At 55.7% G+C, this 13,390-nt stretch overlaps 6 protein-coding genes across 6 annotated transcripts; 3 read left to right on the forward strand and 3 right to left on the reverse strand.

The window, feature by feature from the left end:
* Window positions 1–663: 663 nt before the first annotated feature.
* Window positions 664–2,441, forward strand: GCG54_00000501 (putative transporter; the record flags this gene model as incomplete). The annotated part of the gene is made up of 5 exons (XM_045400638.1): window positions 664–807; window positions 870–912; window positions 1,010–1,111; window positions 1,160–1,308; window positions 1,365–2,441. The coding sequence occupies 5 exons, from the start codon at window positions 664–666 to the stop codon at window positions 2,439–2,441; spliced, it is 1,515 nt and encodes a 504-aa protein (XP_045263311.1).
* A 405-nt stretch (window positions 2,442–2,846) lies between these two features.
* On the forward strand, window positions 2,847–5,474 carry GCG54_00000502 (Transcriptional activator of proteases prtT; the record flags this gene model as incomplete). The annotated part of the gene is made up of 4 exons (XM_045400639.1): window positions 2,847–2,970; window positions 3,041–3,200; window positions 3,265–3,780; window positions 3,833–5,474. The coding sequence occupies 4 exons, from the start codon at window positions 2,847–2,849 to the stop codon at window positions 5,472–5,474; spliced, it is 2,442 nt and encodes an 813-aa protein (XP_045263312.1).
* Window positions 5,475–5,571: 97 nt separating this feature from the next.
* GCG54_00000503 (uncharacterized protein) lies at window positions 5,572–6,524 on the reverse strand (the record flags this gene model as incomplete). The annotated part of the gene is made up of 2 exons (XM_045400640.1): window positions 5,572–6,149; window positions 6,257–6,524. The coding sequence occupies 2 exons, from the start codon at window positions 6,522–6,524 to the stop codon at window positions 5,572–5,574; spliced, it is 846 nt and encodes a 281-aa protein (XP_045263313.1).
* Window positions 6,525–8,223: 1,699 nt separating this feature from the next.
* On the forward strand, window positions 8,224–9,901 carry GCG54_00000504 (Oxalate decarboxylase OxdC; the record flags this gene model as incomplete). Its single annotated transcript, XM_045400641.1, has 3 exons — window positions 8,224–8,616; window positions 8,705–9,044; window positions 9,195–9,901. The coding sequence occupies 3 exons, from the start codon at window positions 8,224–8,226 to the stop codon at window positions 9,899–9,901; spliced, it is 1,440 nt and encodes a 479-aa protein (XP_045263314.1).
* A 201-nt stretch (window positions 9,902–10,102) lies between these two features.
* Window positions 10,103–11,197, reverse strand: GCG54_00000505 (uncharacterized protein; the record flags this gene model as incomplete). Its single annotated transcript, XM_045400642.1, has 3 exons — window positions 10,103–10,223; window positions 10,280–10,891; window positions 10,941–11,197. 3 exons carry the CDS (start codon window positions 11,195–11,197, stop codon window positions 10,103–10,105), a joined length of 990 nt encoding a protein of 329 aa, XP_045263315.1.
* An 898-nt stretch (window positions 11,198–12,095) lies between these two features.
* Window positions 12,096–12,918, reverse strand: GCG54_00000506 (Apolipoprotein D; the record flags this gene model as incomplete). Its single annotated transcript, XM_045400643.1, has 4 exons — window positions 12,096–12,179; window positions 12,253–12,347; window positions 12,410–12,581; window positions 12,667–12,918. 4 exons carry the CDS (start codon window positions 12,916–12,918, stop codon window positions 12,096–12,098), a joined length of 603 nt encoding a protein of 200 aa, XP_045263316.1.
* Between the last annotated feature and the right edge of the window lie 472 nt (window positions 12,919–13,390).

Here is a 13,390-nt window from a genome sequence, read left to right on the forward strand (position 1 = left end):
GTTCTGTAACTTATTGTGAGGAATCTACGATGCGTAGCTTCTCCACCACCGTATGAATCTGGTTGGATGTTGGCCACCGGCACTTCGCCGATTTCCCGACACCTCCACTCCACGCCGGGCGTGGTCGCAGTACCCCGCAGCCAACGTCCAACTGGAGGCAAGATTCTGCTGTTTGCAACGTACTATGCTTTTCTTTTTCCGGGCCAACCTAGCTGTGAAGTCGTCTGATCAATGTGTGCTTCACCAGGCATTGCTCCGTGCGCATCATCTCTCGTGAGGTCACTACTGCATAGTATGTGTTTAGCATTCGGTGAATCGGCCTTTGAAATCATTCGGCAAAGCTTTCCCCGGACTATCCACCCCCAGATATTGCAATGTTAGCGTGGTTCCTACTGCCCTTCAGAATGCCCAAGGCTGGGGTTCCGGGTGCTAAGATCGCCCGGCATTCTGCCCGTACCTTACGAATGTGATTAAAGGATTGCTGCCATTGATAAGATAGATCAATTGGTTACAGGAATAGTACTTAAGCTCGTGCATCTCTACGTATTAACTGCTTGCCACAATTCTGAACATTGACAACTCAGTTTCCGTCAATACCGCCACTCGTTCCTCTCAGGCACTCAGATGCTATTTTTGAGACTACTTTCTTCAGTCGCCTGAAGCATGTCGAAGAAAGAAAATGAGGTCGACTCTGGGCCATCTCCTGTGGACTACGCAGCAATAGTCGCGTCCTGGTCGCCCGAAGAGAGGTCTGAGAGGGAGAAGAAGTTTGTCCGAAAGATTGATTGGAGATTACTGCCGATTTTAGTCAGTGAAATCGAGACGTTGGCTTAACGACTTGGAGAAGAATACTGACTAGCTCTCCCCAGATCATTGTGTACATCATGAACTACATCGACAGGAATGCCGTTCGTAAGTGCCTTTCACACTATGTATCTGTACTCTGCTTCGTCAAGATTGTGAAGACGGAAACCATCCGGTGCAATGCTAACTCGATGTCTTGACTTAGCCCACGCCAGAGTTCAGGGCCTCGAAAAGGACCTGAACATGTCTGGTTACCAGTACAACATTGTTCTCTCGGTGACCTTTGTCGGATACATCTCCATGCAAGGTATGAACACCCCTTGGATCACCTTGCGGCAATACTAACCCTACCCAGTGCCGAGCAACATGATCCTCACCAAAGTTCGGCCCAGCTGGTATCTCTCTGGATGCATGGCAGCGTGGGGCATCGTGAGCGGCCTGTCAGGGGCAGTCCACAACTTCACTGGTTTGGCTGTCAACAGATTCTTCCTCGGTGTCACTGAGGTTCGTTTGAGTGTCGCACACTACCTTGAGGTACATGTACTAACCATATTGTGCAGGCACCCTTCTTCGTTGGTTGTGCCTTCTTGTTCAGCGGATGGTATACCCGAAAAGAGCTCGGCCTACGACTAGGAATTTTCTACTCCGCCGCGATGATATCCGGCGCCTTTGGAGGTTTGTTCGCTGCCGGCATCGCCGCTGCCTTTGCGAACAACCGACTCGAATCATGGCGTTGGCTCTTCATCATCGAAGGTATTGCCACCGTTGTGTTTGCCGCCGTCACCGCGTTCGTGATTCCCGACTGGCCCAGCACGACAAAATGGCTATCGCCCGAAGAAAGGGCGCTCGGTATTATGCGCATTATTGAGGATGCCGGCGAGGAAGAAGAAGAGATCAGCACTGGGGCAGCCTTCAAGTTAACTGTCCAGGACTACCGTGTCTGGCTCTGCGTCATTGGCCAAACATGCCTTCAGGCCGTGGCCTCTCTCACCAACTTCCTGCCCACCCTGGTTCAGAATTTTGGGTACAGCACCGTGCATACTCTACTTCTGACTTCCCCTCCGTATCTGGCAACGGTTTTGTTTTGTCTGTTCAACACGTGGTATTCGGACCGTACTTCGAAGCGATCGCCTCATATTATGTACCCCTCCATGGCCGCCGCAGCGGGCATCATCATCACCATCGCAACCACCAATACCGGAGCGCGGTACTTCGCATTGTTCCTCATGCTGCCTGGAACCTACGGCTGCTTCCAGGTATCGAATGCATGGATGGCCAATATTGCCGCTCGTCCGCAGAAGAAGAGAGCCATTGCGCTGGCGGTCAATAACTCCATCGGCAATCTGGCTCTCGTGTGGACGCCTTACCTGTATCCATCGAGCGCGGGGCCACGTTATCTGGTGGCATGGTCTGTCAATCTCGCCATGACGGCTATCATCGTCGTCAGCACATTTATCTTGACGATATACTTGAGGAGGTGTAACAAGCAGATGGACAACTTGACGGACGATGTGACTCTTGAGCAAGCTGGTGTGGACGGCAAGGACCACAGCACCCACATTGAGGAACGGAGTGACATGGATCATGCAGGAGGACAGCAAAGCAGGTCGAGAGCGACGTGGAAATATCAAATCTAGGACACTGATATCATAGATGAATCTGATTATGCCTTGTACAGAATGGGGCCATCCACGACGTATAATGTCCCGACAATGATATTATGAATCTGGACTAGTCCAATCATGAGATGCAGTGTAAATGAACCCAGGCGGACTTATGACCGGCACACAACTGTCTGCAGCCAAAATCCATGGACGCTAACCCCGCGTTTCTCTCTGCCGAATCATACATGACGGTGTGTTGGTGATCCCCACTCCCCCGCCCTGTGCCCGGCAGTAGTCTTCCTACCCTCGGGATTTCCCCGAAGACCCGATGCCGCAGACCTGGACGAGAAACCAGCCATCCATCCATCGGATGAAGCCCGTGATGTCCGACAAAGGCGTGTGCAATCGACCCAAGAGCATAACGAATAGGAAGCCAACATGCCATCACCAGACTTATCGCGGGTAGAAACACAGTCTGAGGCCGGTACTACTCCGGCAATAGCATCGACGAACGGCGGCAAGGATGGTCGGGTGGGTGGTCCTGGTAGGAAGTCGAGAGCTTGTAAGTTCGACTGCGAGTTTGGGATGATGGATCTGAGGAATAGGGATTGACAATGACTCGACTCGTTCAGGCTTGGAGTGTAAAAAGCTCAAGATGAGATGCGAGGTATTTCCAGGAGACAGAAAGTGCCGGCACTGTCTTCGCCGGAACGTCAGCTGCATCATTAAACGATCTTACGATGCCGATGTCGACACCGAGGATGATGTGACAAGAGCGCTTGAAGCGTACGAGTACGTGCGAAAGTCGTTGGACGGGTTCTTTCTCGGACCGCTGATACTGTATTACCTTCAAAAGGAAGATAGACTCGATGCGCTCGGAGATCGAGCAGATGAACAACAAACTTGATGCGGTTCTAGCAGAGACGGCTAGGCTCCAAGCTGAGTCCGCAGCAAACGGCCCCCGTCGACAGCTTCACGCACGGAGCCGGTATGAGGATCCCACAGCGCCTGTGTCCCACGAAGACCCTCCGTCTGTTCCGTCTCACCAATCTGTTGCTCAACATAGCGGTCCTCCGTCCGGAACACCGGGAAACATGACGAGTCCCGCCGGCATATCATGCAGAGAGGACAATACGCATATGGCCATGACACGGGAGAATTCGCCAGACCCGGTATCTCACGGTGACCCAAGCAATGGGTCCGTAACTGTTGAGGATCCAATGGGCAGTTTGTACGAGGTGACCAGGCTGCGCAATATCCGTAGCAACAAGTCGAAAATGACAAGGCCGCTTCCAGAAGGCCAAGGACAGCTCAACGACTTCATTTCCAGAGGGGTCATCGCTGAGGCAGAGGCTGAGGAGCTATATGAGATGTAGGTCTTATAGCTACAAGTACTAGACACAGCATCTGACAAACCGAGATAGATTCCATACGTCGTTGAACCACTATCTATGGGTCGGCCTCGAACAAACGCACCCATCTTTCATCTCAGTTCGACGGTCCTCCGAGCTTCTGACGGCGACAATCCTAGCCGTGACTGCCCTCCACATCCCGACCTCCGCAGCAGCAGCAACCTTCGACATATGCTACAAGGAATTCCTGTCTCTCATATCCTCTTCCATGTTCTCCCGATACCACTCGATAGATGACGTTCGAGGCCTTTGCATCGCTGCATTCTGGATGTCCGAGGTGTCATGGAAGCTGTCCGGACACGCCATCCGTATCGCTACGGAGTTGAACATTCATCAGTCCTTCACAGCAGCCTTGGACGGGAACAAAGAACACTTTCTGCGAGCTAGGCTGTGGTATATGTTATATGTATGCGATCACCACTTCAGCATCGCCTACGGACGCCCGCCGATGATTGCCGAGAGCATCCAGATTCGAGAACACGAGCTTTTCCTAGCCAGCCCATTTGCCAACGCCCTAGATGCGCGAATCCTAAGCCAGGTCAACCTCATGCAAATCCTCACGCGGGTGTACGACCGCTTCGCAGAGAGAAAGCTGCCGGCCCTCAACGAGATCAGGGGCAGGTTCGGGTCCGCCAGAGACCCGGTCACCGGATTGACAAGCGGCACCAACAGCTTCTCGCAGGGCAGACCAGACGCAGCCGACCAGTCTTCCAGCAACGACCCTTCCACCGCCATGCTGGTCGAGTCGGACTTTGAAGCCCTGCGCATGTTCAACCTGGAAATCGACCAGTGGCGCATGCGCTGGCACGCGCGCCAGACGCGAAACTTCTGCATCGGCAGCTTCCCCCCGCTCGGCATCATCCTCTACTCGTACTTTGCCAAACTCCAAATCAACTCGCTGGCTGTCCGCGGCGTCTCCCTCGCAGGTTCGTCGCAAGACCAGTTCCTCTCCACGGAACGCAAAGAGTTTGCGAACCTGGCTGTTTCTGCCGCCGTGAGCATCATCACGTTCGTCCTGGAGGAGGACGACATGCGCCGCGCGCTGGTTGGCACACCGCTGTATGTGCACACGATGATTGCGTTCGCGAGCGTGTTTTTGATGAAGGTCGCGACGCGGTGGAACTCGGTTATGGGCTTGAAGGTGGAAGAGGCGTACGTTGCGAGGCTTTTGGGCAGGATGATTGGGGTGCTGAAAAGCGCCGTCACGTCCGATCGTCATGTTTTGAAGCATATTGCAACGGGCCTGGAAAAGATGCTGGAGAAGATGGAAGAGTCGAGGCACCGGAGGCAGAACTCTGAGAATATGGGAGCAGCACGCGGGCAGATGGATGCGCCGGCGGGCATTGGCATGATGGGCAGCTTCGGCAACCAGCAATATGGAGTCGGCTGTGAAGTTAGCCCGAACGCGAGTAGAGGAGTTGACGCATTCTCGCGACCTGCGGTAGACGCGGGCGGGTTAATGGGTGCGCAGCTGAATACCCCGGCGACTTGGGGAGCTGGCGGGTTGGGGCAAACTCCTAACCAGCCTAGCCATCACTCTTACTTTGGCGACGGACTTAACCTGATGGATGATAACTTGATCTTTGAAGCGTTTGGAACGGGGTCCGCAAACGACGTGTACAACCTTCTATCTAGTCAATTCTCGTCTGGGTAGGGCCATGTTTCTCAGCGACACAGCCTGGAACATCAAGTCTGTCTACAAAGGTTGTGTTGGCTTTCTGGCTCTTCTACAACTACTGCCAGCACTGAAATCACTCTTCGTCAGCAGGATCGCTAGGCCAGAAGAACCAGGACAAGACAATAAAGAACTTCATCACCGCCGCAGTCCACAGCGCGCCCGCAATACCAACCGAGCTGTGCGCGAACAAGCCTCCGCAGATGGCCCCGATGAGCAGCAGCACAGGCGCGCCGACCCTGCGGTTCCGCTCCGCATTCCGCACCGAAAACAGCTCGGCGTCGGAGAACAGGTCGCAGTAGATGCTCGTCAGCACGACGCTGGTGAGGGCGTTGTACTTGAGCGCGCGGCTCGTGACGGCCTGGCCGCAGCTCTGGAAGGCGATGAAGGCGATGGGGACCAGCACGTTCCACGCGATCTCGTCCTTGCCGGCCGCCGGGCCGAAGGTCAGAATGAGGGCCGCGGCGGTGCACAGCAGCGTCTGCAGGATGAAGGACGCGCAGAGCACCCAGCGGCGCTTCGGGGAGAAGAAGCGGTGGAAGCGGCTGAAGACGAAGGAGCCAAGGCAGAAGGAGCCGAGCGAGGTGGCGGACTTGATCCAGCGGGTGGATTCGGTGGGGGCGGCGAGGCCGAGGCCGATGTAGACGGTGTTTCCTGGGTGTTTGTGTCAGTCGCAAACGCTTTGGGGCGAAACGGGAAACAGTTTTTTCTTGTCTGTTGCTGTGGGGGCCGTTGAGGAAACACGAGGAAAGAGGATGTACCTGTTTGCATTGAGACGAAAGAGCCCCAGATGGAGATGGAAGAGCTGTCGAGAAGACCGGTGATGATGTAGCATGCCAAGAGGACGAGATCGGCCCAGTCGCGCTGCACATCGGTGGTCAACTTCTTGCGAAGGGACTTTGTTGGCTTGCTGCTGCTGCCGCCGCCGCCGCCCAGCAGAGGCTGCTCCTCATCGGCATGGGCATGCGAGTCGCCGTTGACGACCGGCACCGAGTTGGTGACGGAGCCGTAGTTCCCGTTGGAGCTCATCTTGGATGCGGAAGAGTGGTGTGAAAGTCTTCCTCTCTCGCGGGTTGAGCAGTCCAATGACTGACTAGTGTGGAATCGGGAAAAGCAAGAGAAGCCGGGTTGTCTGCAGAGAAGACGCGCGATGTTAACAGACAGATATCGTCACTGGGCGAGCTATGACCTGATTAGGGGAGCCGTTACCCACTGTAAAGCTCTGACCGGGTGATGAAGTGTTGGCGTTATAAATAAAATAAGGCCGGATGTTACAAACGGACAAGACGGGACGCGCAATGTGCCAGTGCCGGTCTGCCGCGGTCCACACTGAGATTAGAGATCGCAGGGTCGTTCGCGAAATGTTTCCAGGTTTTCCAGCCTGGTTTATATGGGCCAGGGAGGATGCCGAGCAGGAAAAGGTGCGGATAGCAATGCCGAAGAAAAGCCAAGAGCTCACCCCGCCCTTGAGACGACGCTGGTGTCCCTTGGTGTTTTTGTGTGTTGTGTCTGCTTGATGAGGGGTGAAGGGTCAATGGGCACTAAAGATAGGAAATCAAGAGGGGGAAAGGTGCAATGGCATCCATTGGAGAAGAGCTCGAGGTACGGTTAACTGAGATTGGATGAGATGTGCAAAAGGGCTTGCTGCAGTGAAACCTTTGATCCCAGAGCCTGGCCGGGCCAGCTTCTTCTCCAGGATCTCCGACATATTCCCCGTCCAATTGCAGCGGGATGTGGTCCTTGGAGTTAAGCTCAATCCGCAGGAACCTGCGTCATGACCGCTGCAGAGTCCCCCTCGAGTGGATTCGCTCTAACATGTTTGCACGGATATTCCAGTGAGATGCAAGTGAGAAGCAGCAGTGAGAAGACAGCAAGCAGGCATTGAGAAGCGCTGGGGCTAATCCGATTAGAGTGCATCGGCAACTGATGTCCCTCCCCTTCACCCCTCTCGCTCCCGTCACTCTCCCCCCTGCCACTGCTTGTCACTAAAGAAAGACGAGCTGAGTGGTTCGCCGTGGTTCATCCCCGCACGATGAGCGCTCGCCCTATGCCGCGTTTCACTCTCTTGCGGGGATGGCAGCTCAGCTCCGCCAGGTTACGGCCTCTTGTAAACAGAGCGAGTCTAGTCAAGCTAGAGGTGTAAGAGCACGTCGCAGTGTGCCTCGAAGCTACTACCTTGCCATGCTGCTGTAGCTGCGGGGGAGCTCCGGATTGGAAGCTCGGGGGTTCGGCATGTGCGATGGATGAATTGGATTGGTGTGTGTGGTGTAGCAGACGGATATGCATGGTATGTGGGAGACAGACAGAAGAGTGTGTGTCGACCTGCAGCGATGGGCAGCCGAGGTGATGCGCCGATGACTACGAGCTCTGCCTTGCCCTTTGTAAGCTCTGTGTTTACGTACCACATCTTTCCACGGCCTGCGACAATGGGTAAGGCCGAGGAAGAGGTCATGGCAAGGTTCCTGGACTGGCATGACATGACATGATTTCAGGAGAGGAGGGATGACGAGATCAGAGGAGGTATAAAATCTGCCTGTCTTCCCACGATCACAGGCTCAATTGCGCGAACCCTTTCTGCATTCGCACTCTCTCTTTTCTCCTCTGTCTCCTCCAAAGGTTGACAGCTTCTCCATCACGTCTGCTTCCCTGCCTTGAAGCTCATTTTTGGCAGCGATCAAGCGTCACATCAAGCCCCCCTCACACCCCGTCAACCCATCAGCGCCCAGCCATGCAGCTCACCCAACCCACGGCAGCCAAGCTGCTGCTCCTCTGGGCGTCCGTCGCGACGGCGATGCCGCACTTTGACAGCCCGCGCGAGCGCCTGCTCCGGGGCATGGAGATCCCCGCGAGCTACCGCAAGAAGAGCGCCTTCACAGACGAGTCGAACGCGAAGAACCCGTACACCCCGGGCTTTCGGGACCCCAACGACGGCGCCGTCGACTCGGTCGGCGACGGGCTCGACCCGCTCCCGTACCGCAACGGGCTGGGCTCGTCGGTCCTGGGGCCGTGGAACAAGGAGCGCTCGCGCCAGAACCCGGACCTGGTGCGCCCGCCGTCGACGGACCACGGGAACATGCCCAACATGCGCTGGAGCTTTGCGGATTCGCACATTAGGATCGAGGTGAGTTGCGACACGCTAATTCGCTCTTGAAGGGCTTCAATTGAGCTCCGGGGAAGCATGCGCAACTGACACAGTTACTCTGCAACAGGAGGGCGGCTGGACGCGCCAGACAACCGTCCGCGAGCTGTCTACCAGCGTCGAGCTCGCCGGCGTGAACATGCGCCTCGGCGAGGGCGTCATCCGCGAATTGCACTGGCACAAGGAGGCCGAGTGGGCGTATGTCCTGGACGGCGAGGTCCGCGTCACGGCGCTTGACTACGAGGGCGGCAACTTCATCGCAGACGTCGGCAAAGGCGATCTGTGGTATTTCCCGAGTGGTGTTCCTCACTCGCTGCAGGGATTGAGCCCCAACGGCACCGAGTTCCTCCTCATCTTTGACGACGGCAGGTTCTCTGAGGAGTCTACCTTTATTCTCTCTGACTGGCTTGGTGAGTGTTTCTTGCGGATGTTTTCTTTACCCTGGCCCGTCAGAGGCTTGTACATCCAAACGTCGCTCTACAATGGCTTTGGTCACCAAACACCATGGAGAGCAACGAACCAACACCGTGAATGAAGCCCAACTAACACGCACCTCGCAGCCCACACCCCCAAATCCGTCATCGCCGAAAACTTCCACCTCGACCCCGAGATCTTTAAGCACATCCCCGAGGGCGAGAAGTACATCTTCCAAGGCACCCTCCCCGGCCCCATCGAAGACGAGCGGCCGACCGGCAAGCACGCCAAAAAGTCAAAGTACAACTTCGTGCACTCGATGCTCGCGCAGGAGCCTGAAATCACTTCCGGCGGTGAAGTGCGCATCACCGACTCCAAGAACTTCCCCATCTCCAAGACCGTCGCCGCCGCGCACCTCACGATCCAGCCGGGCGCGCTGCGCGAGATGCACTGGCACCCCAACGCCGACGAGTGGTCCTTCTTCATCAAGGGCCGCGCGCGCGTCACCATCTTCGCGGCCGAGGGCACCGCGCGCACGTTCGACTACGTCCCCGGCGACGTTGGCATCGTGCCCAAGAACATGGGCCACTTTGTCGAGAATATCGGCGACGAGCCGATTGAGATGCTCGAGATCTTTAGGGCGGATGAGTTCCGCGATTTCTCCCTCTTCCAGTGGATGGGCGAGACGCCTAAGAAGCTTGTGATTGATCACCTGTTTAAGGGTGACAAGGAGAATGGCGAGAAGTTCTGGAATGAGGTGAAGGAGGCGCAGAAAGATCCCGTGACCAAGTACCAAAAGACAGATGTCAAGGCTGGTGGTTCAGTTCTCGACGGGGCTTCTGATGAGTTGTAGAGGAAAAGGAAGGGTGTCTTGAAATTGTATAGTACCCGCTTGTTCACAATCAAGAAAGCATGTTATCCACGTTGAACCCAGTCGCAACGATCATTTTCATACCAATCCAACTCTCACTTCATTGCGCCCTCAATGTAAGCCTCGAACATATCAAGTCACACTAGTGTACAATTCCACCGATTCCCACAACCAACACCTCGCTCAGTTCAACTCGTGGTTTGCCTTGATCGCCTTCGACTTTCCAGTATCCAATACCACAGCCGGGTCGTCGGGGTTACCGTCGCGCGACACCTCGTTTCCGTTTTTCGTCTCGATGGTAGTCCTGATCATGCCATGTTAGCCATCGCCCTGCAACAATCTTTGGAATCCGCAACTTACTTCTCCTCCTTGACATCGAGGACTTTGCCCTCCGGGTTGCCATTGCCCCATTGCCAGCTGACCTTGTCGCCCTTCTTGGGCCCCTTCTTGGTCTTCTTGCTGCTGCCGTTCTCTTTATCGTCTCCCTCCTCCTCGTCATCCTCCATCTCTTCGTCGCCATCATCCTCCTCTTCCTCCTCCTTCTCATCCTCTCCGTCCTCCCCTTTCTTGGTGGTCTTGCCCTCGCCTTGGCGGGTCTGTCGCTTCTTATTGGATCCATTCTCCTCGCCCGACTTCTTTCGCTTGTCGCCAGTCTTCTCTTCATCAGCCTCCTCCTCTTCCTCCTCTTGGCCCTCGTCAACCTTCTCAACCTCCTCCTCGGCCTCTTCCTCGTCGTCTTCCTTCTTGCTGCCATTCTTCTCCTTCTTGGACCCGTTGGACTCGGCCTTCTCCTCGTCACCGTTTTTGCTCTTCGCAGACTTGCCATTCTGCTCGCCGCCCTCCTTGCCCTGGGCCTTGAGGAAGTCGTGGCCCCAGTTCTTCAGTGACGCGTACGACTTGGTCTTCTTCACCTCCTCGGGCGACTTTTCGCTATTGCCTTTGGCCTCTTGGGCGAGGTGGCGCTTGCTAAACCTTCCGTTAGCCATCCACTACACCATCAAGACCGCCGAGCGGCACTCACCAATACGCGACGACCTTGCGCATGTGCTCAACCTGTTCATCCGTGTACTCATCCTCCTTCTTGTCCGGGTTGGCCTTCAGGATCTCCACAATGTTGCGACCGCTGTCATGCCCGACAGTCTCCCCATCGCCCTCGGCATCGTCCTTGGGCCAACCCGCACTGTTCGAGTCTCCCGACTTGAGCCATGACTCCAGCTCCTCGGCCGTCATGTTGACGTACTCGTTGAACTCGGAGATGACCTCTTCCTTGCCCTTCATTTTGGCGGTATGTGTATGAATGTAACGTTTCGGAGGTGATATCGATAATTAGTTGTTTTGTTGCAATTTGCAGCAGGGCGCAGAGTCACAGTAGCAATCAGTAATGGAACGAACAAGCCGGCTCCTTGCGGGGGAGCGGGTGGGAGGGCGCAAGAGCTATTTGAACCAAACTCAATTGACTCCCACGCCTTCTTTTCCTCCCCTTTCCTGCCTTTGTGTCACCCTGACGCTTTCCGACACACCAGCCTCCTCCTCCTGGTCTTGAGACGGTCCACAGATGCGTTCACACATGGGGCCCTTCTTTCGCCGTTCGCGGCCAATTCGTCATGGTGTCTCGTGTGGAATGGTGTCGTCATAGAAACACGATCGATGCCCCTTGCATAAGTGGCTGCGCTGGGTCGCACTGGTGCAACAGCCCTTCGACAAAAGAAGAACGAAGCTTATTTTAGGCGGAAAGTTGGAGGAGGGGGAAAAGTCAAAAAAGCAATGAGGAAGAAAAGCTCAGCTCTGAGCTTGCTTTTCCCCTCATGTCCATTGGCCAATTAGAACCCGATGAACATGGGAGAGCTCTGTGAGCTTTCGATTGCTTGCTTCAGCTACGAGGTCTGAGCTCTACGGTCAAGTGTCACGCCTGCTGTCATCGATTGCCCTGTTCGGATGCGGCGTCAGTGTCACGGCAACTTTCAATCTTTGTCTCGGCGCTCGTTCACTGGGGAAAATGCTGTATTGGGTATAGAACATGTCTAGATGCCGCTCATGCTGCGGGCTTGGGCCTCTCTGGGGTTTGCATGTCTCACGTCAAATTATCCCGACATGTTCAAGCGCCAGACACGGATTCCTCATGTACCCCAGATTATTCTTCCCCATTGCTGCCCGTTACCGTCGTTTGCTCCATGTCTCAGGTGAACAGGCAACCGGTCTGGTCGGTCTTGACAACGTTGTCCAGGTTGGAGCCGAGTTGTCCGGCACGCGCAATCCAGGTCTGGCCGAAGGGTCGTGGTGGTTAGTATGTGTTTCTCTGGGCGAGGGTTGGCGGTGGTGTTGCAGCAACTTACATCGAGGACCTCGTCGGCGGGGTTCTGCTCGCGGCTGAGCACGAACAAGGTGCTGAAGTTGTAGGCTTGCACAACAGCGAAGTCAGGGGTGTAATCTACACGGCATGGTCAGTTGATCTGCGCACAACAACCGGTTGAAGCGAGGTTATTCGCTCACCTTGGACGATGTAATTCGGGCCCGCGCAGCTGGGCGCCGGTTGACCGGGGAATTGCACGCGGAGCACGCCCTTGGCGCCGTACGACGGATCGGCGGGCGCGGCGGTTCCAAGAATGTTGACCGGGGTGGTGTCGGCCTGGCAGGTGTTGTTTACCAGCACGGTGCCGTTGTCCTGGGGGCGAAGTCAGCGGTGATCCTCGTATCGCATCGTACGAGAGATTAAAGGAGTTCCTCGCGTCTCGGGCACGGGAACTTACGTTGAGAGAGTACTGCGCAAAAATGCACTTGCACCCGGCCGTGAAGGGCGCGACGGTTCCGGCGACCTGGTACCAGCGGCCGAGATAGCTCTCGAGATCGAACGCGGAGTCCGGCGTGGGGTAGTAGCATTCCCCGTCCCAGACGGCGGGCACGACGTTCGGGATCGTCGGCTCAGAGGTGCCGTTGGTCGTCGCGGCCGCCGTTGCGACAGCGGCGCATGAGAGGAGGGTGGGCAGGGTTGAGGGCCGCATGGTGGAAGTCTGACAACTCGTTTTCTTACAGTAGAACAAGTCTGATAACTTTCGGCGGCACGTATCACGTCACGTCGCAAAGAGCTGGTGTTCGTCTCAATTGAGCTTGAAGAGCAAGGGAGAGCAAACAATGACATTGCCGTTCATCCCATCATTCCCTTTTAACTACTTGACCACGACAGGCCTCCATCGTGGAATCGTCCCATGGCGGTGTTGCTCTGTGTAATGATGAACACGCCAATGCTTGTCCTCGCAGAAGTCAAGTGTCCGAGGTCCGAAGCCAGCAAAGCACCTTTTGGCTGTCCAAATACTCTCAAAATCATGAGAGCCCGCCGTCGCCCTGCAAAATGGTGACGACATTGATGCCTCTTTGGGCTACGAACTCGCTGTACGCCAAGTCGGTAGGGTGCGTGGCCCTGGGGCGATGTGGTGCTGTGGTTCCTGAGCGTCCATTCAGCAGCTGTTGGGAACT

Source organism: Colletotrichum gloeosporioides (assembly GCF_011800055.1).
Source record: "Colletotrichum gloeosporioides strain Lc1 chromosome Unknown consensus_50, whole genome shotgun sequence".
In the NCBI taxonomy this organism is placed as follows: domain Eukaryota; kingdom Fungi; phylum Ascomycota; class Sordariomycetes; order Glomerellales; family Glomerellaceae; genus Colletotrichum; species Colletotrichum gloeosporioides.